A 27,179-nucleotide genomic window follows, 5' to 3' on the forward strand; every position below is an offset into this window, starting at 1 on the left:
CTGGAAAGGAAACGAGCCCTATTCCAAAGTGATATTGGAAGTCCTGAGAGATGAGCCTATGCCAGCCTGCAGCTGACATTGGAAGAATTAGGGCCCACAGAGCCTTAAGAGGAAGATGGAAGGAGAGCCCACCATCTTGTTTCAACATGTGGCAACTGACTTTGGTAAGAAAGCAGTCTTGAATTGGATTCTTTGGGCCTTATATCTGTAAGCCTTTACCCCAAATAAATACCCTTTATAAATACCAACAGATTTTTGGTACTTTGCATCAGTACCCCCTTGGCTGACTAATACATGTACCTAACCACAAGGCCAAAAATATATGATGCAAACATCGACAGATTTGAAGGGAGAAAGAGATATTCTACATTGACTGCAGGAGACTTTAATACACCATTTTCACTAATGGGTAAAATATCTAGACAGAAGATAATAAAGAAATAAAGGACTTGAATGATACCATTAACCAAATAGACCCAAAAGACACATGCAATATATCATCCAGCAACCACAGAATATACAGTCTTCTCAAGTGCACATGGATCATTCTCCAGGAGAGACCATATGTTAGGTCACAAAACAAGTCTCAATAAATTTAAAAATAATGAAATCGCATGAAGTATTTCCTCCCACAATAATGAAATGAAGCTAGAAGTAATAACAGAGGGAAAATAATGATTTCACAAATATATGGAAATTAAACAAAACACTCTTAACCAATGGGCCAAAGGGAAAAAAAAATCACATGGAAAATTAGGAAATACCTTGAGACAAATGAAAATGAAAATACAACATACCAAATTTGCGGGATACAGCAAAGGCAATACTCAGAGGGAAATCCATAATGTAAGCAAATGTTTACATTAAAAAAGAAGAAAACTTCTCATTTCAGTAGAAAAACCTTATACCCAGAGTAACTATAAAAAGAAGAGCGAACTAAGCTCTAAATGAGCAGAAGGAAAGAAACAATAAAGATTTTAGCAGAGATGGATGAGACAGAGAATAGAAAAAGGTTCTTTGAAAAGACCAATAAAATAAAAAAAACCTTTAGCCAGACTGACAAAAAGAAAGAGGATGCAAACAACAAAAATCACAAATGAATGAAGGAGGGGACATTTCTACCAAACACACAAATAGAAAAATGTTTATAAGAGTATACTGTGAACAACTGTACACCAGCTAATTAGAGAACCCTAGATGAAATAGAGAAATTCCTAGAAACACTCAAATTATCTAAACTGATTCAAGAAGAAATAGAAGATCTCAACACACCAACAAATAAAGATATTGGAGTAATAAAGTAATAAAAAAACTTTCCAACAAAGAAGAGCCCAGGACCAGATGAGTTTACTGGTGAATTTTACCAACCATTTAAAGAAGAATCAGTACCAACCTTTCCCAAACTCTTCAAAAAAACTGAAGAGGAAGGAACACTTCTTAAGAAATTTATGAAAGACTGAAAATTTTCCTCCTTAGATCAGTATCAAGACAAGGATGTCCACTTTCACCACTATTTTTTTTAAATTTATTTATTTTTTTAATTGATTTTGTAAAAATATTACATTAAAAAAATATATATGAGGACCCATTCAACCCCACCACCCCCACCCCACCACTCCCCCCCAGCAACACTCATTCCCATCAACATGACACATCCATTGCATTTGGTAAGTACATCTCTGGGCACCTCTGCACCTCCTGGTCAATGGCCCCCATCATGGCCCATACTCTCCCCCATTCCATCCAGTGGGCCCTGTGAGGATTTACAATGTCCAGTGATTGCCCCTGAAGCACCATCCAGGGCAGCTCCAAGTCCCAAAGACACCTCCACATCTTGTCTCTTCCTGCCATTCCCCATACCCATTAGCCACCATGTCCACTTTTCCCACTCCAATGCCACCTTTTCTCTGTGGACATTGGATTGGTTGTGTCCATTGCACCTCTATGTCAAGGGGAGGCTCAGGTTCCACATGGATACTGGATGCAATCCTCCCGCTTTCAGTTGTAGGCACTCTAGGCTCCATGGTGTGGTGGTTGTCCTTCTTCAACTCCATCTTAGCTGAGTGAGGTGAGTCCAATAAATCAGATTGTAGGTGCTGTAGTCTGTTGAGGCTCAGGGCCTGGCTATCACATTGTCAGTCCAGAGATTCAGATCCCCTAAATATATTTTAAACCCCAACACCAACTACAACTCCAGCACAGTAGCATGAATCACCACTACTATTCAACATTGTACTGGAAGTTCTGGACAGAGCCACTAGTCAAAGAAAATAAATAAAGGCATCCAAATTGGAAAGGAAGAAGTAATTTTTTGCAATATTTGCAGTATTTGCAGTATTTGCAGATGACATGATCCTATATATAGGGAAAATCCTGAAAGATCTACAACAGAGTTGCTAGATCTAATATAGAAATTCAGCAAAATGGAGGGGTACAAGATCAACACATAAAAATCTGGAATTTCTATGTACCAGCAATGAACAGTACAAAAAAAGAAACCAATAAAAAATTCTACTTACAATAGGAATAAATTTAACCAAGGAGTAAAGGGCTTATATACAGGAAACTATAATGACTGCTGAAAGAAATTAAAGAAGAACTAAATAAATGGGAAGATATCTTGTGTTCATGGATTGGAAGACTTAATATAATTAAGATGTCAATACTATCCAAAGCATTTACAGTTTACAGATTTAACTCAGTCCCATTAAAAATTCTAACAACCTTCTCTGTATAATTGGAAAAGCCAATAACCAAATTCGTTATGGAAGGGCAAAGGGCTCTGCATAGCCAAAACTTCTTGAAAAAGAAGAACAAATTGGAGGACTCACAACTGACAATTTCAAGACTTATTACATAAATACGTAGTCAAAGCAGTGTGGTACTGGCACAAGGACAGACATGTAGAGCAATGAAACAGAATTGAGATTTCAGAAGTAAATCCACACATCCATGGTCAAATGATTTTTGACAAGTGCGCCAAGTCCACTCAATTGGACAAAGAAGAGTCTCTTCAACACATGGTGCTAGGAAAACTGAACATCCACATCCAAAAGAATGAAAGCGAACCCCTATCCCTTACTACATACAAAAAATTAACTTAAAATGGATCAATAAGATCCATACTAATAAGAGCAATACTATAAAATATTAGAGGAAAACACAGGGAAATAACTTCAGGACATTGCATTAGGCAATGGAGACAGACTTGAGACTAAAAGTAAGGTCAAAAAAAGAAAAAACAGATAAATTGGATTTTATAAAAATTTAAAACTTTTGTGCATCAAGGACATTACCAAGAAAGTTAAAAAAGATAACGTATAGAATGGGATAAAATATTTGGAAACCATATATCTGATAAAGGTTTAATATGCAGACTATCTGTTTATATACCCCAACTTAATACAAAAAAACAACCCAATTTAAAAGTGGGCAAAGGACTTGCCTAGACCTTTCTCCAAAGAAGATACACAAATAGCTAATAAGCAAATGAAAAGATTCTCAACATCATTAGCCATTAGGGAAATGCAAATCAAAACCATCATGAAATGCCAATTCACATCCACCAGGATGGCTATTATTTAAACAAACAAACAAACAAACAAACAAACAACAACCCAGAAGCTAATAAATGTTTTGGTGAGGATGTGGAGAAATCCTTGTGCATAGTTGATGGGATTGTAAAATGGTGCAGCTGCTGTGGAAAATAGTTGGGCAGTTCCTCAACAAGTTAAACTTAGGACAAGTTAAATTTCTGTATGACTCAGAAATTTCACTTTTAGTTATATACCCCAAAGAATTGAAAGCAGGGATTCAAAGAGCTATCTGTACACCAGTGTTCATAGCAGCATTATCTGCAATAGCCAAAAGTTGGAAACAACCCAAATGTCCATCAGCAGATGAATGGATAAACAAAATGTGGTATATTTTATCAGCTATAAAAAGGAATGAAATTCTGGTACATGCTATAATATGAATGAAACTTGAACTCATCATGTTGCATGAAATATAAGGCAGATACAAAAGGACAGATGTATGATTTCACTTGTATGAAACAACTAGAATGTCTAAATTCATAGAGACAAAAGTACATTACAGGTTACCAGAGGTGGAAATGGGAGGGAATGGGGATTTAGTGCTTACTGGGTACAGAGATTCTGTTTGGGGGTGATAGAAAATGTTTATAATGGATGGTGGTGATGGTGGCACAACACTGTGAATATGATTAATACCACTGAATTGTAGGCTTGAAAGTAGATTAAATGGGAAATTTTATGTGGGATATATGTTACTACAATAAAGAAAAAAAAGACTGAAGAGACAATGACAATCAAATGTAATACATCATTCCAGACTGGTTCTAATAAGGCAGGAGAAAATGTCCAAAAGGACATTATTGGGACAAATGAAAAATTTGGAATATAGACTGTGTTCTTTATAGCAATGTTAAATTTTTTGAACTTGATAACCATACTTACTCTAGTTCTAGAAATGAATATCCTTGTTCTTAGGAAATATGCCCAGAAGTATAAAGTTGTAGAGGAGTAATAAAATCTTCTCTCAAACATTTTTGAAAATAGGAGAGCTAGCTAGAAAGAAGATATATCAAATGTGGCAAAATATTAAAAGTTGATATGTCTGGGTATCTGGATAGGAGGTATATTGTAGTTCTCTATATAGCTTTTTAAATGATTATTTTTGCAAGTTTCCTGGAAGTTTGAAATCATTTCAAAATAAAATGTTTTTTAAAAATTTATATGCTACTTACAACAGACATCATAAACATAAGGATACAGAAAGGTTGAAAGTAAAAGATTGAAAAATGTATGTCATGAGACACTAATCTAAATATATATTATAAAAGTAGAGATAAAGATAACTATATCCTAATGATAAAAGGGCTAAAGTAACAGAAGATATAACAACTCTAAATGTGTAGCCAATTAACACAGCATTTATTTTTATTTTTTTCAAAAGATGCTTAGATTACATAAATGTTGCATAAAAAATATAGGGGATGTCCATATGCCTTGCTCCCTACCCCTTGCACATTTTCCCACATAAACTACATCCGTCACTAGCATGGTACTTCTGTCACAATTGATGAACATGTTTTGGAGCATTGCCACTAAGCATGGACCATAGTTTACATTGTAGTTTATACTCTCTCCCACACAATCTTGTAGTTATGACCAGATATATAATGGCCTGTATCTGGCATTGCAATGTCATTCAGGACAATCCCCAAGTCCCAAAAATGCCCCCATATTACATCTGTTTTTCCCTCTCCCTCCCCTCAGAACCTCCAGTGGCCACTGCCTCCACATCAGTCAGTTCTTCCATTGCGAGAATCACAATAAGTCTACAGCAGAATACCATAGTTCATCGTTCTAGTCCATCGTTCATTCCCCAATCCTGATGATTCTGGGATGGTGATGTCCACACCACCTCTAATGAAGTAGAGCAGATGCAGCTCAGTAGTTGAGGACCTGCTTCGCATGTATAAGGTCCTGGGTTTAATCCCTGGCACTTACTAGAAAACAAAAACAAAACCATATGAAACAGGGAAGCGGACTTGGCCCAGTGGTTAGGGTGTCGGTCTACCACATGGGAGGTCCGTGGTTCAAACCCCGGGTCTCCTAGACCCGTGTGGAGCTGGCCCACGCACAGCGCTGATGCACACAAGGAGTGCCGCGCCACTCAGGGGTGTCCCTGTGTAGGGGAGCTCCATGTGCAAGGAGTGCACCCCGTAAGGAGAGCCCAGTGTGAAAGAAAGTTCAGCCTGCCCAAGAATGGCACTGCACACATGGAGAGCTGACACAAGATGAAGCAACAAAAAAAAAGAAACACAGATTCCCATGCCGCTTACAACAACAGAAGGGGACAAAGAAGAAGACACAGCAAATAGACACAGAGAATAGACAACCCGGGGTGGGGGGGGAGGGGAGAGAAATAAATAAATAAATCTTAAAAAAAAACTCACTTCTAACTATAGTCCTTATCTTACATTCGGTGGATTTTCCCCCAACCCACCCTATTATTTAAGTACATTTTTATGACAGAAGTTGTAAACTTACAAAACAATCACGCTCATGTGCAAGATTCCCATACAACACCCCTCTGTCAACACACATCTTTATAGAACATTTGTTATAGATTATGAGATAATATCATCAGACTATTATCAATTCCACAGTGTACATTTGGCAAACTTTCCATACGCCCCCATTATCAACACAGTACATCTTTGCCATAGATGCATGAATATTACATTACTACTGTTAATTACAGTCCATATATCATTCCAGTTGTATTTTCCCCATGCTTCTCCACATTCCCATCACCCTGCAATAGTGATGTACATCTGCTCTAGCTCACAAAGGACACTCTTGCATTTGTATTATCAACCACAATTCTCATCCACCTCTGGGTATACTGTTATTCAGTCCTTAGATTATTCTCTAGGTTTCTTTCAGTTGCCATTTACATTCCTAGACTACCCTTTTCAGCTACATTACAATTTATAAATCAGCTGTTACTCACTATAATGTGTTAACATCAACTCTGTACATTTCCACGCTTTTACAATAAAATTAAAACTTTTACGTACATTCAACATCAGTAGTCCATCTCAGTCCTCCTCTTATCTCCTTTAAAAATCCACCACCTACCAAGTCTTGAAGATATTTGTCTACATTTTCTTCTAGAAGCTTTATGGTTACTTTCATATTTAGGTTTTTGATCCATTTTGAGTTAATTTTTTAGATAAGGGCCCTCTTTCTGCCCTTTGGCTATGGATATCCAGTTCTCTCAGCACCATTTGTTGAATGGACTGTTCTGTCTGACCTGGGTGGGTTTGAAAGTCTTGTCAAAAATCATTTGACCATGGATGTGATGGTCTGTTTCTGAATCATCAATTCCACTCCATTGGTCCATGTGTCTGTCTTTATGCCAGTATTATGCTGTTTTTACTACTGTAGCTAGGTAATATGATTAAAGTCTGTTTTTCCTTTTTAAGGTTTTCCTGGCTATTTGGGACCCTTTACTCTTCCAAATAAGTTTGATAATGTTTTCCATTTATTTTTAAAATGCTGGTGGAATTTTTATCAGGATTGCATCAAATCTGTATATCAATTTGTGTAGAATTGACGTCTTAATGATATTTAGTCTTCCAATTTGTGAGCATGGAATGTTCTTCTGATTATTTAGGTCTTTTTTTATTTCTTTTAACAATGAGTTGTAGTTTTCTGAATATAAGAGTTTTACATATTTAGTTAAGCTTATTCCTAATTATTTGATTCTTTTGGTCACTATTGTAAGTGGAATTTTTTCCCCTGACTTCCTCCTCAGATTGTGAATTACTAATGTCTTTCAAAGACTATTTCATTTAATATAAGTATAGGTACTCTGGCTTTTTTTTTTTTCCTTTCTTTCTTTTTCTGCTTATTGAATGCCTGGAATATCTTTTTCTAGCCTTTTGCTTTCTATCTATTGGTATCCGTGGGTCTAAGATGAATCTCTTGCAGACAGCATATAGGTGGCTCACATTTTCTTATCCATTTTGCCAGTCTGTGTCTTTTGATTGGGGAGTTTAACCCATTACCATTCAATGTCATTACTATAAAAGCAGTTCTTATCTCACCCATTTTGACCTTTGGGTTTTATCTTTCATATTTTCTTTTCACCACTATTGTAAGATTTTTAGTTACTTTTACTGATTTAATTTTCATTTCTAGACTCTCTTCCAAGCCTCTCTCTCCTGTCTTTTCAGACTGGAGCACTTCCTTTAGTGTATCCTGTAAGCCCATCTCTTGGTCACAAACTCTCTGTTTCTGTTTATCTGTGAATATTCTAAACTCACCCTCATTTTTGAAAGAGAGTCTTGCTGGATATAAGAATCTTGGCTGGAAGTTTTTCTCTTGCAGTATCTTAAATATATCATATTACTGTCTTCTTGCCTCCCTGGTTTCTGGTGGGAAATTGGTACTTAATCTTATTGGGTATCTCTTTTACATTATGCAATGCTTTTCTCTTGCTGCTCTCAGAATTCTTTGTCTTTGGCATTTGACATTCTGATTCATATGTGTCTCAGAGTTGGTCTATTTGGATTAACTTTGGATGAGAGAACCTTGTGCTTCTTGGACATGGATATCCATTCAGTAGGCTTGGGAAATTTTCTGCCATTATTTTTTCAAATATTCCTTCTCCCCCTTTCCCCTTCTCTTCTCCTTCTGGGACACCCATGACACATGTTTGCATGTCTCTTGCTGTCCTTTAGTTCCCTGAGACCTTATTCATTTCTTTCCATTCTTTTCTTCATCAGTTCTTTTATGTTTGCTTTCAGTGGCCATTTCTTCAATCTTACCAATCCTTTCTTCTGCCTCCTCAGATCTGCTATTATGATTTCAGTGTATTTTTATTTTCATTTATTGCATCTTTCATTCCCATAAGATCTGCTATTTTTCTATGTATGCTTTCAAATTCTTCTTTGTTCTCATCCAATATCTTCTTAATATCCTTAATCTCTTTAGTCTTCTCATTGAATTTATTAAGGAGATTTGTTTGAACATCTATAATTAGTTGTCTCAACTCCTTTATGTCATATGGAGGTCTATCATTTTCCTTTAACTGGGCCATATCTTTCTGTTTCTTGGTGTGGATTTTAATTTTTTGTTGGTGTCTTGGCATCTGGCTTACTAGATGTATTTATTCTGGGTGCAGTTTCTCTCTTCAGTTTAGAGCTTTCTTGACCTTTTTCCCTTGCTGGTTGTGTAGTAGGAGCCAAGGGTGTGGTTGGCGCTGTAAGCTGTGGAGGCTCAAGCTGCCTGCATTGCCCAAGGGACCAATAAAGCCTCTTCCAACTTTTTCCTTTGCCAGGGGTAGGGACAAAATCACAGCTGTGTAATAATCCAAGTCATGCAGGTTTAAACTCTAATTGCCCAGAAAGACTGATAAGCTTCATGCCCCTTCCTCCCCTGCCTGGGGCAGGAATGGAGTTGCTGGTGTGGGCAGCAGTCTAAGCCATGCGGGTACAAAATGACAGCAGTTACCCCGGTAGACTTCCAACTATTCAGTGTATGCCAGCCGAATGTCCCTGCAGTTACCTGGAGAGGCTGGTGCAGGTCCTGCCAGCCTTCTCCCTGCTAGAGGTGGGCTGAAGCATAGGCCAAGACTGCAGTTCAATCTGAGTGGAAGAAGCCAGTCCCTACCATCACTGTGATTTTCACTCAGCCTAGCTTCCCCTCATGCCAGGGACAGAATAAAAATGGCAGCTACTCACCTCTTTCCAACCCGGACAGGTTCAAATGTAGCTGTTCTTAGGGTTATACTTCAGTCAGCCGTATTTACTAATCAATAGCTGAAGTCATGGCTCAACTAATAGAGTGTCCATCTACCATATGGGGGATCCAGGGTTCGATCCCCAGGGCCTCCTGACCCATGTGGTAAGCTGGCCCACGTGCAGTGCTGCTGCCACATGCAAGGAATGCCATGCAGGGGCATCCCTGCATAGGGGTCCCCCTGTAAAAGGAGTGTGCCCCTCAAGGAGAGCTGCCCCATGTGAAAAAAAGCACAGCCTGCCCAGGAGTGGTGCCACACACACAGAGACCTGATACAGCAAGATGATGCAACGAAAAAGAGATGCAGTTTCCCAGTGCTGCAGGATAATGCAAGTGACTCGTAAGAACACACGGTGAATGGATACAGCAGACAACGGGGGGAAGGGGACAGGAATAAATTTTTAAAATCTTAAAAAAAAATAGCTGAAGTCGGTGGCCAACCTTCTCTTCCTCCTCCGTTTTGGAAGTGGAGTGTCCAATTCCACTTGCAGCATAACTTCCAAGGAGGCCGTGCCACCAGTGGAGGATGGGCACTGGCCTCCATGGTGTAGAGCGCTCTACTCACAAGTCTTCTCTGCAGATGGGCACTCTTGTCCTTTCATTCTTTCAAGGATGTTGCAGAGTGCTCTTCCGGTCTCCCCCAAACAGGTGCTTTAGGTAGCTCTGGGTGATTACTAACTGCCCTGTAGCACAAGCTGACTCTAGGAGCACTTTACTTTGCAACCATCTTGCTGTCCTCCACCACTGAATTTTAAAATATAGAGGGGATGGAAAAATTCCAAGAAAAACAAAACTGACTGAAAGTGAACCAAAAAATAAATAGAAAATACAAAGAATCATACAACTACTAAAGAGCTTCTCATAATACAACATAACAAACAGCGAATCCTACCAAATACTGAAGGAATCATAGGCCATTCTCTCTCAAGAATGTAGATGCAAAAATTCTAAACAAAACATTAATGAATCAAACCCAGAGATAATATGAAATATATAGAATGATAATATGTCACAAGTAAGTAGGATTTATTACAGAATGCAGGGTTGGTTTAACACTAGAAATCAATCTATATAATTCACCACATTTACAGAATAAAGTAGTATAATCATATAGTCATCTAAATAGATACAGCAATTGGACTGGATGAAATTTAACATCCATTCATTATTAAAAATTCTTGGCAAAGGATAAAGGGGACTTCCTTAATGTGATAAAGAATATGACAAAAAAACAAACCTACAGGAAACATTATAATTTAATAGTAAAATATTGAAACTTTCCTTTGAAATCAGAAGCAAGACAAGGATGTTTGCTATTATCATTTGCATTCAACTTTGTGTTGGAGGTCCTAGCTAGTGAGAACTGGATATCCATGTGGAAAAAAAAATTATTAATCTTGACCCCCTATACAATAAGTTTTCATAAAAATCAATTGCAGGTGGATTGAAGATGAAATGTGAAGATAACAGCTTCAGAAGATAACAGAGGAAAATCTCTTGGAATAGGCAAAGATTAACCAAATACAAAAAGTGTATTTCTAAAGAAAAACATGGGTATATTGGATTACATTAAAATTAAAAATTTTTACTTAACGAGTCCAATGAAAGAGGAAAAAAGTGAGCCACAGATGAGAGCATACACTTGTAATACATACAACTTACAAATGACTGACTTACAGAAAAAAAACAACTCGTTAAATGAATGAAATAAGATGAGAATTCCATCAAAAAATAAACAAGAAATTTAAATAAAGAAGAGAAAATCCAACTGGTGACTGAGGTCAACTTCATTAGTTATCAGGAAATGTACATGACAATAATGCAATGATATATCCATCAGAATGGCTAAAATGAAGACTGACAATGTCAGGTCTTGCTGAACATGTGGGGCAACTGGAATTCTCATTTTTGGCCAGTAGGAGCAGAAACTGGTAAAACCATGTTGGGTACCTGTTTGTCAGTAGCTACTGAAGCTGAACACATGTATACCCTAAGCAATTTCAGACAAAGTATGTATCCTAGAAACAGGTGTTCAAGAAAAGATATGCATATCTTTTGTTCCTAGCAGCCCCAAATTGGAAACAAATGTCCATCAATAGTAGACTGCATGAATAGTGATATAGTCAAATGATGTATAAATTCATGAAACAACATGGATCTTATATATGTAACTTGAGTGAAAGAAGTCAAACACAATAGGGAAATCCAACTGGTAGAGTTTGAAATCAGGAAAGAGAGAAAAGGGATTGTGACTGGATGATGACATGAGATGCTTCTGCAGTGTGCCGTTTCTTCACTTGGGTGGAATCAAATTCACTGTAAAAATACTCGGTTCGCTGATGATTTGCACACTTTTCTACATATGTCATGGTTCAATTTTTAAAAATTTACTTTAAAAACGTATGTCTCCATCACTGCCTAACGTAACTTTGAGGAAGTCACTCCAAAATTTTGAAGCCCAAATTCCGCTGCTAAATGCTGTATGGATTTAAAGAGCTAATCTACAGGACAGCTCTTTGTAAGGTATAAATGTAAAGAAGCTATGACATGTCCATGACAGAGTATATGCTCAGTAAACATTAAATGAAAATTAAGCCTAAGGGAACTACTTCCTACAATGAATTAGATAATGAATACGCCTTATTTGCGGTTATCTTAATAATCCAATTATGTCAAGATTACATCTGAGGAAATTGAGGCTGAGAAAGGAAAAGTGGCTTACTGAAATAACCCCAGCGGTCAGTAGCTGGACCAGGTCTGGCCCCAGGGGCAAGGTCTCTCTTAGAGGTGTCTCTTGAGGACCATGGCCCACCACCAGCATCCACCAGGTCAAGGCCCGAGCCTGTGCCCTCTCGCAGCAAAGGTCACCCCACTTTTCTGCAATAGGGCGCCAGGACCCTAACCAAGCATGGCTCCCAGCTTGGCCCTCCTCCCACTCCGGCACAGGGGTCTGGCCCTCTTACCCCCACTCCTCCATGGTGGTCTGGCCCCTAGCTTATCAGTCCCCCCCCCCCCCCCCCCCCCAGTGCCCTCAGTGTGGTCGGGCCCTCAGCTTGCCTCTTTCCACCGCCCCACTCACCTACAATGTTCTGGTCCCCGGCTCAGCAATTACCCCCCATCCTAACAGTGGTCCGTCCCCCCGCGGCCCCTCCCTGCGCCGCGTGCTCTCGGTTGGGAGCTGAGGGAACGCGCGGCGGCGACGGTTGCTGAATGAAGGCCGTCATGGCGGAGGGCCGGGAGCAGGAGCTGGACGCGGCGCGCTTTGTCTACGTGACCCGCTTCGGCTCCCACCAGTGTGGCGGCATTTTGCAGCTGGGCAGTCGCCGGGCTCGCGGCCCTTGGTGCCCCGGGCTCGGGGCCGGCTGCAGCCAAGAGTCTTCGCGGGAAGCGGCGGCGGCGGGGCCCCCGGGCGGCGGGGAGCGGGGCCCCACCCCGGAGCCGCCCTCCGGCTCTCGGCCCTGGGCCCGCGCCGCCGCCAGCGCCGCCGCCGCGGCCTCTGCCTCCCCGCAGCTGAGGGCGTCGAGGGCGCGGAGCCGGCCCAGCCCCGCGGCGCGTGCAGGTGGCGTGGGGAGGAGGGCGGGGTAGGCCGGTGAGGGCGGAGCTGTCTCCCGCGGGGCGCCTTCCTGTCAGGCAGCCTTCCCGGCGGCGCGCCCCGCCGCCTCTGCGCGTCCTCCCCGTCAGCCATCTTGCCTTGGTGGTGGAGTCACCGCTTCCCCAGGAGCCAGGCAGCCTCTCACACTCCCTTCCTGCCCGCGATCCTGCTCCAGCGGGCTTCCAGGCAGCCGCCTGCATTTTCTGCCCACAGTCGGCCTTTGCGTCAGCCACACCGCGCTCCTCCCGGTTAGCCCCCGAAAGCCGTCCTGCCAGCAAGTGGCTCGAACGCGCCGTGGTTGGATGAAGCCTTCTCTTCATCCGACTTAGTCACCCCGTCCTCCAGGCGCAGCCGTCCTGCCGGGGTTTCAGACCGTGTGCTGGGGGCGGAAAGTAAAATTCGTTTCGAGGCATGCCCTGGGAAAGAGTGGCTGAAGTGGCAACGAAAAGGCCATTTGGGATAAGCCAGAGAACTGAGAGGAGAGGGTACTGGACGGAGCCATCTAAGTCTCCTGCAGTGATGGGGCCTCGGCATGGAGAAGTCAGCCAGATGCTCAAGTCTCCGGGGATTGTGGGCTAATGAATGCCTGGGAGTCAGTGGTTGATTATAATGAAGATGAGAAGGGTGGGAAGCTGCTAGGCGCAAGAGTACTCATCAGAAGTGGTGTTTAAGAGTGAGGAGAATGCTGACACTACCTCCCAACCTGAGAGAGACTTTGGGGTTGAGTCTTCAACAACAAAAAGACAGGGTTTTGCAGGGGACAGATATTCCCCATGTAGGAAAGACCTTGTACGAAGTTACAAACTGCTTGGTCAGAGGCCAGGTCTCCGAAGCCTTTGATGCTTTTGCTTATCTCGCCCCAAAGCTCCCCTTATCTTAAGGGGAAGCATTGAGGGTTTTTGTTTTTGTTTTGTTTTGTTTTTTTTTGTAAAAAAAAATTAATTTCGAACTAATTTTACACTTAGAAAAGTTGAGCCAATAGTAGTTGCCATATGCTCCTCATCTTCCTTCCTTTAACACCTTATATAACTATCCTACAATGATTAAAGGTAATAGATTAATAGTGGTATAGTACTATTACTAAAGCTATAAATCTTACTTGAATTTAACCAGTTTTCCCACTAATGTCCTTTTTCTATTTCTGGATCCTTTCCAGGATCCCACATTGTACGTAGTTATTTCTACTTAGTCTGATGACAGTCTGCTAGATGTCTCAGTCTTTCCTTATTTTTCATGACAAGGAATGCACTTAATTTGTAGAACACTTAAATTTGCGTTTGATGTTTTCTCATGATTGGAATGAGTTTATGAATTTTTAGCAAAAATACTCGTGTGTCATATTTATGATATTGATATGTTTTTTACTGATGATGTGAACCTTCAAAACTTGGTTGAGTTGGTTCTACTGGGTTTCCCCACAGTAAAGTTACTATTTTTCTAGTTGTAGTTAATACATATCTTGGGGGAGATACTTTGAGGCTATGCAAATCTTTTCAATTATCCAACTTTATTATTTATCTGGTACTGTAGTTTGCTGATATTTTTATTTGGATTCATTGGACTAATAAATTAAGGCATACTGACACCTTTAAAATGTTGAGTCTTCCTATCTAAGAACAGAGGATGTCTTTCCATTTGTTCAATCCACTTTTGTGTCTTTTGGGAATGTTTTAAATTTTATAAATTGCCTTAGATAGGTTTTGCATAATTCTTTTTTAAAATAAAATTTGATTGAATTATAGCATTCATACATGAATATACATAAGCAATAAGTGTATGTTGAAAGTTGAGAACTTACAAAGCAAACATGCATATTGTCATACAGGGCTCCCATACATCTCCCCATCACCAACACCTTGCATTGTAATGAAACTTTTATTACAAAATATGAAAGTGCATCATCACAATATTATTACTAACTATAGCCCATATCTTACATTTGGTGTATTTTCCCTCCAGCCCACCTGATAATTAACACCTTGTATTAATATATTTATTATAGTTCATGAGAGAACATTCTCATACTTGTCCTATTAACCACGGTTTATCTTTCACCACTGGATTCCCTGTGTTATATATCCCCATGTTTTGTACAGTCCGTTCAAAGTGTGCACTCAGTGGCTCTCAGGTTCGTCACAGAGTTGTACTGTCATTACCTTCAGTCAATTTTAAAGCATTTTTATTACTCCAGAAGGAAAAATCCCTTGTACCCTCCTAATTGTTTTTCCTTAAATTGATATATCTTCTTTGTCATTGTTGCAAAAATATTACATATATTACCATAAGTTACATTAGTTGTGATTTTCTCTGTATTACCGTATTCTTAACGCTTTGTAAAAGAAAAACGTATTTATACTAGTAACTACACTCTTAATCTACCACCAAAATCATTATGTTATACATACCCTATATTTAGAGCATCCCTTGTCTTTATCTGATCTCAGTGGGAAAGCTTTCAGACTTTCACTGTTGAGCACAATGCTAGCTATGGGTTTTTCATAAATGCACTTTACCAGGTTGAGAAAACTTCCTTCTATTCGTATCTTTTGGAGTGTTTTTATCAAGAAAGGATGCTGTATTTTGTCAAATGCCTTTTCTGTGTCAATCAAGAGGATTATGTGATTTTTCTCTTCAGTTTATTAATGTGGTTTTATACTAATTGATTTTCTTGTGTTGAACCACCTTTGCATACCTGGGATAAAACCCCCTTGATTGTGGTGTATAATTCTTTGAGTGGGCTTTTGAATTTGGTTTGGTTTTGCATATTTCTTGTTAAATTTATTCCTAATCTTCTTTGTTATTGTGAATGGGGTTTCCTCTCTAGTATATCCTGTTTATTGTCTGTGTGTATGAAGCCTATTGATTTTTAAAAAATCAACATTATTGAGGATTAATTTACATACATTTTGATGAGGTTTCACAAATTCATACACCCTAGTAAGCACTACTACATTCAAGATGTGGCGTATTTCCATCACCTCAAAAAGTCTTTGCCTCCCTTTTGAGCCTCTAACTGCTTTTATTTTATTTATTTATTTAAAATTTCTCTCCCCTTTCCCTCCCCTGTTGTCTGCTCTCTGTGTGGTGTTCTGTCCATTTGAATTCTTGCCTGTGGCACCGGAAATCTGTGTCTCTTTTTGTTGCATCATCTTGCTATGTCAGCTCTCTGTGTGTGTGGCGCCATTCCTGGGCAGGCTGCACTTTCTTTGTGTGGGGCAGCTCTCCTTATGGGGCGCACTCCTTGCACATGGGGCTCCCCTATGCGGGGGACACCTCTGCGTGGCGTGGCTTTCCTTGTGGACATCAGCACTGCGCATGGGCCAGCTCACCACACAGGTCAGGAGGCCCTGGGTTGGAACCCTGGACCTCCCATGTGGTAGGTGGATGCTCTACCCATTGAGCCAAATCTGCTTCCCTCTAACTGCTTTTAAAAAAGTTTTATTGAGATATAATTCATAATTCACTTAAAGTGCACATTTTAAAGGTTTTTAGCTTATTCAGATTTGTGCAGCAGTCAGCACAATCAATTTTAACATAATATCATCACCTCAATAAAGGAACTCCATACCCATTAGCAGTTACTCTCCATTCCCCCTCATCACCACTCCCTTCCCCCAAGACTAAGCAAGCAACAATCTACTTTCTGTCTCTGTAGATTTGCCTATTCTGGACATTTCTTATAAATGGAAATATACAATATATGTCCTTTGTGACTGACTTCCTTTGCTTGGCATATTGGTTTTTGTTAATTTTAGATCCTGTAACTTCACTGAATTTTTTTTATTGTTGGAGTTAGTTTTATCATTGAGTCTCATGATTTTCCACATATACTATTATGCCATTTGCATATAGAGATAATTTTATTTTCCCATTCTTACGCTTCCAATTGATTTATTTTGTCTAATTGCATTGGCAGATACCTCAAATACAGTGTTGGCCAGTAGTGCAGATAGTGGGCATTCTTGCCTCATTCCTGATCTTAGTGGAAATACCTTTAGTGTTTCCCCATTAAATAAGATACTGGCTGTAGGATTAAGGCATACATAGTTAAAATATTAAGAAAGTATTCCTCAATTTTTATTTTTTTCTCTGTTTTTATCAGGAATAGATGTTGAATTTTGTCAATGACTTTCTAAACTCTATAATCATGTATTTTCTTTAGGTTTATTAATATGGTCTGTGATTTAAAATGAATTTCCTTATATTCAACCAATCTTGCATTCCTGTAATAAATCCTACTTAGTTTTGCTGCATTATTTTCTTAATATTGTGTTGTATTCTCTTTGCTAATACTTTGTTTAGAATTTTTGCATCATTCATTAGAGATATTGGTCTGTAGTTTTTCTTTCTTTGTACTTCTTTGTCTGGCTAAAGTATTAATGTTATACTTCATAAAAGAAATTAGGAACTTTGCTTTTTAATGCTCTGTATTTAATTATTCCAGATATTGGGAAACTATCCAATCTTTGAAGATTTGGAGGAATTTCTCTGAAAAGCCCTATGGGACTGGTGCTTTTTGTGGCATAATTCCTCAATAAATGTCACCATATCTTCTATGGAAATTAGTCTAAGTTTCAGGGATACTTGTTTAATGTTTCAGGGAATAATCCATTTTGTCTGGGTTTCCACATTTATTAACCTAGAGGTCTATAAAATAGTGTCTTCTGGTTTTAAAAATTTCCTGTGTTTTAATGGTTATTCCCCCTCATCATTTCTTTTTTATATATATGTGCTTTATCCCTTTTTCTTGATCGAATTAGCCAGTGTTTTGTGTATTTTGTTAATTTTTTAAAAAGGATTTTGATTTATTAATTAGACCTATTGTTTCTCTAGTTCTTCGTTATTAAAATCTACTTTTCTCTTTTATTTTCTTACATGTGCTTTACTTTGTTTTCCTTTTGTACTTTTTTTGGAAACCAAGTTAGAAATTTCTGTGCTGTACAACAGTGCTGGTGATGGAGCCATTAAGTTCAGTGACCACTCTGCAGTGTTTATAAAACCAGGGATATTGTCAAGGAAAAGGGATCATGGAGTAGACATATTTAAACTAAGCTGTATATTGCTTAAGTGCTTAGGTTTTACACAGTCTTGGATGTATTTTAATTTTAATATTATTTTAAACAGGCACTCAAATAATTTTGCCTGGCTCTCTGTGGAGGGAACAAAGGTGAATTAATTATTCATTGGACAGCATTTATTTAATATCTGTCACATTGTAGACACTAGGTCAGGTGCTAGTGACACAGATGGGCCAGACAAATATTCTGCTTTCAAGAATTTATACATGAATAATGGGAATAGAAACAATTAGCTCTGAGTGCTTTAGGAGAAACCTTTGAGGGCTTTGATTGTTCAGGAGAAGACAGACATAGAGGTAGGAAATCAAGGGGCATGAAATTGTTAGTGACACAGTAGAGATTATCAAGAGCATTGGCTTTGCAATCAGAAGGATACAATCTTGGCTGCCATTTATTAGCTGTCTAATACTGGCCCAGTTTGTTAACCATTCTAATAGTTCCTACCTTAAAGGGTTGCTCTAGGATTAAGTGAGTTCATGCATGCAGAGCGCCTAGCATAGTGTCGGGCACAAAGTGCTTAGTAAATGTTGACACACTAAGCAGAGGGTGCTTGGAGGGAGTGAGCAATTAGTACAGTGCCTAGCCTATAGTGGGCATGCATTAAATAGTTATTGAATGAATGAAAAATAAATTTTGAATTAGAATGTGGAATACCTTGAAGAGTGTCATTTTATAGCTTACTGAATAATTTTGATTGATGGAGTGAAGGTATCAGGGACAGGTGAACCTCTGGACGATAAACTTGTCAGCTGATAATAGATCCAGGGGCAGGCAAATCCGGCTGACATTTCAAACAGGACTAGATCCCTGTCCTTTCAGAACTTTGGAGATTTGTTCATAATTTATATATTTATGTAATAGAGGATGATGAGTGCTATTGTAGAGGTACACATCAATGTTTTGGAAAGTAATGAATAGTTTGGGGTGATAGGATTAGGGAAAACTTCAGAGTTGTGAAAGAAGCATTCAAACTATTTTATTTTTTATTTTTTTAAAGATTTATTTATTTCTCTCCCCTTCCCCCCCGCCACCTCCCTGCCCCAGTTGTCTGTTCTCTGTGTCTTTTTGCTGCGTCTTCTTCTTTGTCTGCTTCTGTTGTTGTCAGCAGCACGGGAATCTTCGTTTCTTTTTGTTGTATCATCTTGTTGTGTCAGCTCTCCGTGCGGGTGACACCATTCTTAGGCAGGCTGCACTTTCTTTTGTGCAGGGCGGCTCTCCTTATGGGGTGCACTCCTTGCACGGGGGACACCCCTACATGGGGGACACCCCTGTGTGGCATGGCACTCCCTGCGCGCATCAGCACTGTGCATGGGCCAGCTCCACACGGGTCAAGGAAGCCCAGGGTTTGAACCGCGGACCTCCCATGTGGTAGATGGATACCCTAACCACTGGGCCAAGTCTGCTTCCCCAAACTAATTTTAAAAGAATGAGATTTACACATGGAACTGAGATTACAGGTGGAAAAAAGTGGGAACAAGGCAGCTAGTATGGGCCAGTGTTGGGCAATGATTAAGGAAGAACTAGAACTATCATTTGACTGGATCAAAAAATGTAAGCAGAGAACTAAAGGGAAAGATATGAAATATTGATTGGGACAAAATCCATGACATAACACCGCAGCTGGCCTCTATGAGGTATAAACAAAATAAATGGAGGAAGTAATATTGTCCTTTTGCTTTTTCACACCTGATATGCTTCTTGACATATTTAGATCCTTAAGTAATTATAGATAGACTTGATTCTGGTCGTATCCTCCAGGAGTATATATCTGGATTAGTTAAGATTTACAAATAGGAAATATTTGGGAATGATGTAAGTATAGTATTCCAAAGGTTATAGGTATTTCGAGGAAAGGATAGATATAGGTATATGAAGAACAGAGTTTCCCAAACTTGGGTTATTTTTCTATGCCATGCCTGCATATCATATGCAATATCATTTAATAAATATTTTTATTTAAATAGATGCATTTTTCTCAACTAAATTTCATTTTAGAACTCTTTGTATCATTACTTCAGTGGAAAATCCATAACATTTGTCATAACAAATCTAATAAAGGCAAAGAACACTATTAAATTCTAGCTAAACAGGTTGTTTGCTAAAGGTTGTCTGCTTAAGATTGTAGTCAGAAAGGGAGATGAGCAAATCTTAGAGAAGTCTTTATTTTTTTTAATTTTTTATTAAATTGTCTTTTTTTTTAAGGTCATAGGTCACAAAAAAGTTACATTAAAAAATATAAGAGGTTCCCACATACCCCATACCCTACCCCCCCACTCCTCTCACATCAACAACCTCTTTCATCATTGTGGCACATTCATTGCATTTGGTGAATACATTTTGGAGCACTGCTGCACTGCATGGATTATAGTTTACATTGTAGTTTACACTCTCCACTGGTACATTCAGTGGGTTATGGCAAATATATAATGTCCAGCATCTTCCATTTAAGACAATTCCAAGTCCTGAAAATGCCCCCACATCTCATCTCTTCCCACATCTCATCTCTTCTTCCTACTCTCTGCCCTCAGCAACTGCCATGGCCACTTAAGTCTTAATGACATAAAAGTACCAAACTGAGACTTTCTCCTGGATGTAATCAGAAGAATGCAAAAGAATTGGAAAGGGAATGAATTTCTCACCAAGTGAATTAGTGCTTTTTAGTGCTGTGTCTGTGTATCACACAGATTAGTGGCATGTTTCTCACAAATTGGTAAATGCCAATCTAGAGCATACTGGATATCTAGTGCAGAATAAAACACACTTGACAAACAGTGTGAGAAATCTTGCTGTAACTATGAGCCTAGGGGGCTTTAAGAGATTAGAGAGGGCCCCCAGAAGGGTAAATATTGAATGAGTAGAAGAAAGCTAAGTATAGCATTGTGCAGGGCAGGAGTGAGATGGGGAAGGGTGAAAGAAAAGGGAATGTTCCAGACAAAAGGAAAATAAACATGAAGGCTTTTTGGGAGCACATGATCATTGTTTTATGCTTTTGTCTTTGGACATACAAGCCCTTAGGTTTCTTCTACTTATTAACATTTGGGAAGGTCCTAATAGCATGGTTTAGTGAATAGAGGAAGTGTAGTCATTCTGGCAAATTTTTATTAGTACCTACTTTGTGTCTGGTAGTGTGGATACAAGATGAATAAGAAACACATGACCTTTCCCCTCCAGGAGGTCATAGACCAGTGGAGGAAACATAAACAACATGATACAAAAGTGAAGTGCTATGAACAAGGCATTACTGGAGCCAGCACTGTGTGTGGGACTGTACGTGTTTGAGGAAAGACTGTAGGGAAGAGGTGACATGTGCACTGATTCTTGAGGGGTAGGTAGGAATTTAACTGGCAGGAGAGGCGTGTGCATGTGTGTATGCATATACATGCAAACATATGGGTTCTAGCCAGATAGAGCAGTGTATTGAAACCCTGGGAGAAGTAAAGATGAGATATTTGAGGAATGTGTTTTGCATAATGTATATATGGAGCTGGGGCGATAATGGAAACTGGAAATATAAACTGAGGCAAGATGTGACTTCTGGTATGTGTTTCATCTGTTGCTGACTAGAAGAACCATATCTTGGGGTCTCACTTTTCAAATCAGAAAACATGGGAGATTGAACTAGATGATTTCTTAGGTACTTCCAAGATTGTTCATCTCTAGTTTTTTGTTTTTTTTTTCTGCATATTGTTAGCTAATTGGTAACTTGGTATTATCTAATGATAGGAAATATACCAATAAGTGTAAAAGCCCCCAAAGAAAGCTCGATAGACAATTACAATAGTCTCTATTTTGGAATAGTGGATCCTTTATAATATGTGCTAATCTTGACATTTCACCTTCTCGTTCTCTTTTTTAAAAATTAGGTTTAACACAGAAGAATATAACTAAAAAATTTGATTTTCCCATACCTTGGAATGAAGCTTCCAAAATAATGAAGACGAAAAAGAAAAAGGTATATTATTGTAAAGAAGAATGGGCAATATTTGAATTTTAGATCATTTTCTCTAAATATAAATGTGTGAAGATACCCAAGACATTGAAAATAATTCTCTTTTGAATAGTTTACTGAAATGAGAAAATGGAAGTAATTTAGCAGAAATAGAACTTGGTTTGAAACTATTTATTAACCATAAAGAATAGTCCTTCCAGTGTTTGAAGGTATAACACACATTTTAATCAAAATGTAACCCACTGGAAGATTTTTCAAAGCGTGATATGTGTTACATAGAATTTGAAAAATTGTGATAGGTAATGTAGTATAGGAAGAAAATCATGGATTTCACAGAAAAGAATAATGTTGGTGTCATATTGCTCTTTTCAAAGACAAGGGATGAATATTAGGTTTCTGGAAGGAAAGCTGACAAGGCTGTAACCTTGATTGCTGAACTATTTTTACTGCTTGGTGGTCCAAATGTCATGGTAACTTGAATATTTTAAAAATATTAAAGGTCATTTGCTTTACTAATCTTTGATTATGACTGTATATTTTTATACTTCAGTTTAAAGAAATTGTTGATAATGACACATAAAATTGTATTGTTTCTGAGTTTTGAGTTTGATTTTTAATCCATAAAATAGCATTTAAGGTAATGTTCCTTTGCAGCCAGTGTATTTTGAGTGCACAGCTAATCTTCCCACAGTACTAAGAAATATTCTTAAGAACCAATTCTTGGGTGAGGAAGAAAGAGCCAGAGCCAATATTTACTTAAAAACTGAATGTGAGGCACTGGGCTAAGTGCTTTACATATCTATTTCATTAATTCTTATAATCCAGTGCTTTAAGTTATTCCTAGAAGAGATTTAAAAACTTGTTCAAAGTCAAACAACTGGTAAGTGGCAAAGTCAGAATTTGAACCTAGATCTATGTGGTCTGACAGTCTTCATTCTTTCTACTCTATTATATTTATGCTCTCCAATAATTTTGCTATTGTATGTCCTAGGATAAATGTTTAATTTTTATTAGAATAAAATACATTAAAAATCAATTTGTCGCCCAGTGGTTTGTACATTGGAATAGAAATTCCCTATTTTTATTACCTCTTAAAACAAATTTGAATGTGTTAGAATCATTTAGGTAGGATTGTATAGACATTGCCTTACAAAGGATGTGGATGGTTAATTTAAATACTATAGGAAGGAACTCCTAGGAAAGTTGGAAAAAGAGATCAGAGAATTCAGTGATTGTGGGGGAAACAATTAGATTTAGGTTTGAGTTCTCTGAGTGCTAATATTACTTTATAATGATTATATCAATTGACATTGTGACACAGTTGAGTCACTCCCAATTGCCTCCTACTTCTCTGCTCAGTGTTCCTTAACTGTGCTTATCTTCTGAAGGATTTAGTATGGAATAGAGTATACAAAGTCATTTCTAGAATGCTTGAAGAAAATGAAAAGTACAGACTCAGACTGAATTGCCAACAATTATCTAGTGAAAGTAAGTTAAGACAATTTTTATTTTATTGAAGAAGATTGACTTTTGTAATAGTTAAGTTACCCTTGGATCATGTTACACCAGTAATTTTTCTAATTGTCACATTCATTATACAAATCTATAGAAATGAGCTACCACATTAAAACTGTTCGTCATAATTAAAAGCACAAAACATTTTAAAGCAGTAAGTAGGTATAAATGGAGGATTACAGAAGGTGCATGTTGACTGGAATGCTTTGAGCAAAAGAAACACACTTCTCTGTTAAATGTGTATTTTAATGCCCACTTTTAATTATAAAACATCCATATTTTTTGCTATATAAAATAATAAATTCTATGTCACTTCAGATAGTCACTTCTTCTCCATGTATACTGCATTCCAACTTAATGTATTTAATAAAATAGGCTTTGATGTCATCATTTTATTTGTGGAAAACAAGTGAAAAATTAAGCTGTGTTCTAAAGCTGCATCAATATAGACTTAATATTGTGGCCAGAGCAAAATTAGATGTCGTCCAGTATGTTTATTAAAATAATGGGAAGTTCTGGATTCTTAAACAATTAGGTTAGACAAAATTTATGTAGCTGGCAATGGTACATGAATTGATAAATCAAGATAAGCTATTTTCTTTCCTTCACATGCCTGTCCTAGTGTACATGCTGCCATAATGAATGTTTCTGTGGGTCTTAGTACATTTGGCAGTCTGTATACCTTCAGTATACTAATTTGGTGAAGAATATTTTTATAACATAATTAAAATAGAAAGCTATTTTGTAAGCTCTGTGATACTAGAAGCTAATTGCTGTTCATGTAATATCTCTGTAATAGCATAACTTTTTTGCAATAATGGCATATAAACCAGTCCAATGTTCAGATTAGTGATATTCTATTTCACTTTTCTTACCTAATTTTATACATAGGTGAAGAGCAAATTTCATTTCTAAGAAGGACAATGTGGAGGGGAGATTAGGAGAAAGAAAAGCAGTCAGATTTCTTAAGTGAAAAGGATGTTTGAATAGGCAGAACAACTTGCAAAACACTTGTTGTTCTGAGTGCTAATTCTAATCACTGCATGACCTTGAACTTGTCAGTTTCTTCTGTTTCTCAGCAAAAGATTACCCTTATATCGATTATGTAACAACTTAAAATAATATGCTGTGTTTTCCAGAAATAGGATCTTATGAAGAAAAGCATTATTCATTATGTTGCATTACAATTTTAAATCACATTACAAAAATGTTTTTAAGCTAATAATTGTTTTTAAAAAGGATTATAACTTTTAGTCCTTAATATGTATTTATTATCAAGAAAACCTGTACTAGAGGCTTATTTAACTTTTTCCTTATACATTTTATTCCTAGACTAAAATTGTACAAGGTGAACCTTATCTTCTACTGGTAAGAATCCATTTTGTTAACAATGATAAAGTTTCTATTTCCCCCTTCTCTTTTTTTCATTTTTCCCTTTTAAAAAAATTTATTGAAATATGACTCATACATAAACATACATAAACAATAAGTATATAGTAATAGTTGTGAACTTACAAAGGAAACATATATAACACCATATAGGACTCTCATAACTCACCCTACCACCAATACCTTGCATTGTTGTTAAACATTTTTAATGATGAAAGAGTATTGTCAAGATATTACTACTAACCAAAGTATTTTTCCCCCAACCCACCCTATTATAATTATTTTATATAATTTATATATGAACATACATAAGCAATAAGTGTATAGTATAAGTTGTGAACTTACAAAGCAAACATGCATAACATCATACAGGGGCCCCCACACATCAACCCTCCACCAACACTTTGCATTGCTGTGAGACGTTTGTTATGAGTTATGAAAGAATATTGTCAAAATCTTACTACTAATTATAGTCCTTATCTTATATTTGGTGTATTTTCCCCCCAATCCACCTTATTATTATTTTTAAAATATATTCTTTATGACAGAAGTTGTAAACTTATAAAACAATCATGCATACATGCAGAATTCCCAAACAACATCCCTCTATCAACACACCACACTGTGGTGAAACATTTGCTACAGATAATATCATCTGATTGTTACCATGTCCACAGTGTACATTTGGCTCACATTTTCCATACTGTCTCATTATCAACACAATACATCTTTGGCACAGGTGCAAGAATAATATATTATTACTGCTAACCACAGTCCATAAGTTATTCCGGTTGTATTTTTCCCATGCTTCTCAATATTCATGCCACCCTGCAGTAGTGATGTACATTTGCTGTAGCTCACAAAGGCACTCTTGCATCTGTACAATCAACCACAATTCATATCCACCTCTTGGTTTACTGTGCTATTCATTTCCTAGATTATTCTCTAGCATTCTGTCAATCCCTAGACACTACCCTTTTTAGGTACATTCTTTTTTATAAGCCAGCTGTTATTCACTATAATGTGTTACCATCAACTCTATACTTTCCACACTTTTACAGTAAAGCTAGTTAAAACTTGTACACACATTAAACATCAGTAGTCCATCTCAGTCCTCCTCTTATCTCCTTTAAGAATCCACCACCTACCTACAAATATCTTGAAGATATTTTCCTACAGTTTCTTCTAGGAGCTTTATGGTTCTTGCTTTTATTTTTAGGTTTTTTTATCCATTTTGAGTTAATTTTTGGATATATTTTGAGTAGGGGTCCTCTTTCCTTCTTTTGGTTATGGACATCAAGTTCTTTCAGCACCATTTGTTGAATGGACTGTTCTGCACAAGCTGTGTGGGTTTGACAAGCTAGTCAAAAAATCACTTGACTATATGTCCCCTGCTCCCACCCTGCCTTTCGCTTCCTTATACTTTGCCCGCCTGTTCCTCGTAACCTCCCTGTATTATGGCCCTTCTCAGCAGCAGTTTGTGCTGCTGCCTCCCTCTGCCCCTCCTCCCAGCCACTGTTATCTTCCCCCTCCCAGCCGATCGCTGTTCTCCCAGCCTCATTTCAACTGCCCTCATCCCGTATCCGCCCCGGCACAACCTCGGAAACAACCCCCTCTGCCATCAATGGCTTACGTCATAAACCGCAGGTCCGCCCTTGCCTCTGCAGCCAATCCTCAGCTGCCCCGCGGACATGCCCCTCCCACAACCTCCCCGCCTCCATGACACTATAAAACCCCATGTACTTCCCGAATAAAATCAGACCTGCGCATAGACCTCGTCTCCGTGGTTTTTCCTCCATCGAACCGCGCGTCCCCCAAGCCTTGAGCCGCCCGCTGCCGCCCCGGTCCGGCCGTGGCGTAGGCCCGATCCCCGGCAGCGACTCACCTGCAGCAACCTGCCTGCAGTGCCGCAGCGGAGGCCAACAACTATACATGTGAGGGTCTGTTTCTGAACCATCAGTTTGGTTCCATTGGTCTATGTGTTTGTCTTTATGCCAGTCCCATGCTGTTTTTTCACCACTATAGCTAGGTAATATGATTTAAAGTCTGAAGATGAGGGTTTGCTTTTCCTTTTTAAGATATTTCTGACTGTTCAGGACTCCTTACCCTTCCAAATAAATTTTTTTTTAGAGATTTATTTATTTATTTCTCTCTTGCCCTCCTCCCCCGCCACGGTTGTCTGTTCTCTGTGTCTATTTGCTGTGTCTTCTTCTTTGTCCACTTCTGTTGTTGTCAGCGGCATGGAAATCCCTGTTTCTTTTTGTTGTGTCATCTTGCTGCATCAGCTCTCTGTGTGGGCGGCACCATTCTTAGGCAGG

At 38.4% G+C, this 27,179-nt stretch overlaps 1 protein-coding gene across 1 annotated transcript; it reads left to right on the top strand.

The window, feature by feature from the left end:
* Positions 1–12,560: 12,560 nt before the first annotated feature.
* C2H5orf47 (chromosome 2 C5orf47 homolog) lies at positions 12,561–24,876 on the top strand. The gene is made up of 4 exons (XM_058306345.1): positions 12,561–12,897; positions 21,872–21,960; positions 23,346–23,445; positions 24,805–24,876. The coding sequence occupies exons 1-4, from the start codon at positions 12,561–12,563 to the stop codon at positions 24,807–24,809; spliced, it is 531 nt and encodes a 176-aa protein (XP_058162328.1). The 3' UTR covers positions 24,810–24,876.
* The last annotated feature ends 2,303 nt before the right edge of the window (positions 24,877–27,179 follow it).

The sequence above is a fragment of the Dasypus novemcinctus genome, chromosome 2 (genome assembly GCF_030445035.2).
Source record: "Dasypus novemcinctus isolate mDasNov1 chromosome 2, mDasNov1.1.hap2, whole genome shotgun sequence".
Taxonomy (NCBI): domain Eukaryota; kingdom Metazoa; phylum Chordata; class Mammalia; order Cingulata; family Dasypodidae; genus Dasypus; species Dasypus novemcinctus.

Coding starts and splice junctions, on each gene's coding strand:
- C2H5orf47 (XM_058306345.1), top strand. CDS start 12,561: ATGGCGGAGGGCCGGGAGCAGGAGCTGGACGCGGCGCGCTTTGTCTAC. Junction 12,898..21,871: donor CAGCCCCGCGGCGCGTGCAG/GTGGCGTGGGGA, acceptor TTTAAAAATTAG/GTTTAACACAGAAGAATATA. Junction 21,961..23,345: donor TGAAGACGAAAAAGAAAAAG/GTATATTATTGT, acceptor TATCTTCTGAAG/GATTTAGTATGGAATAGAGT.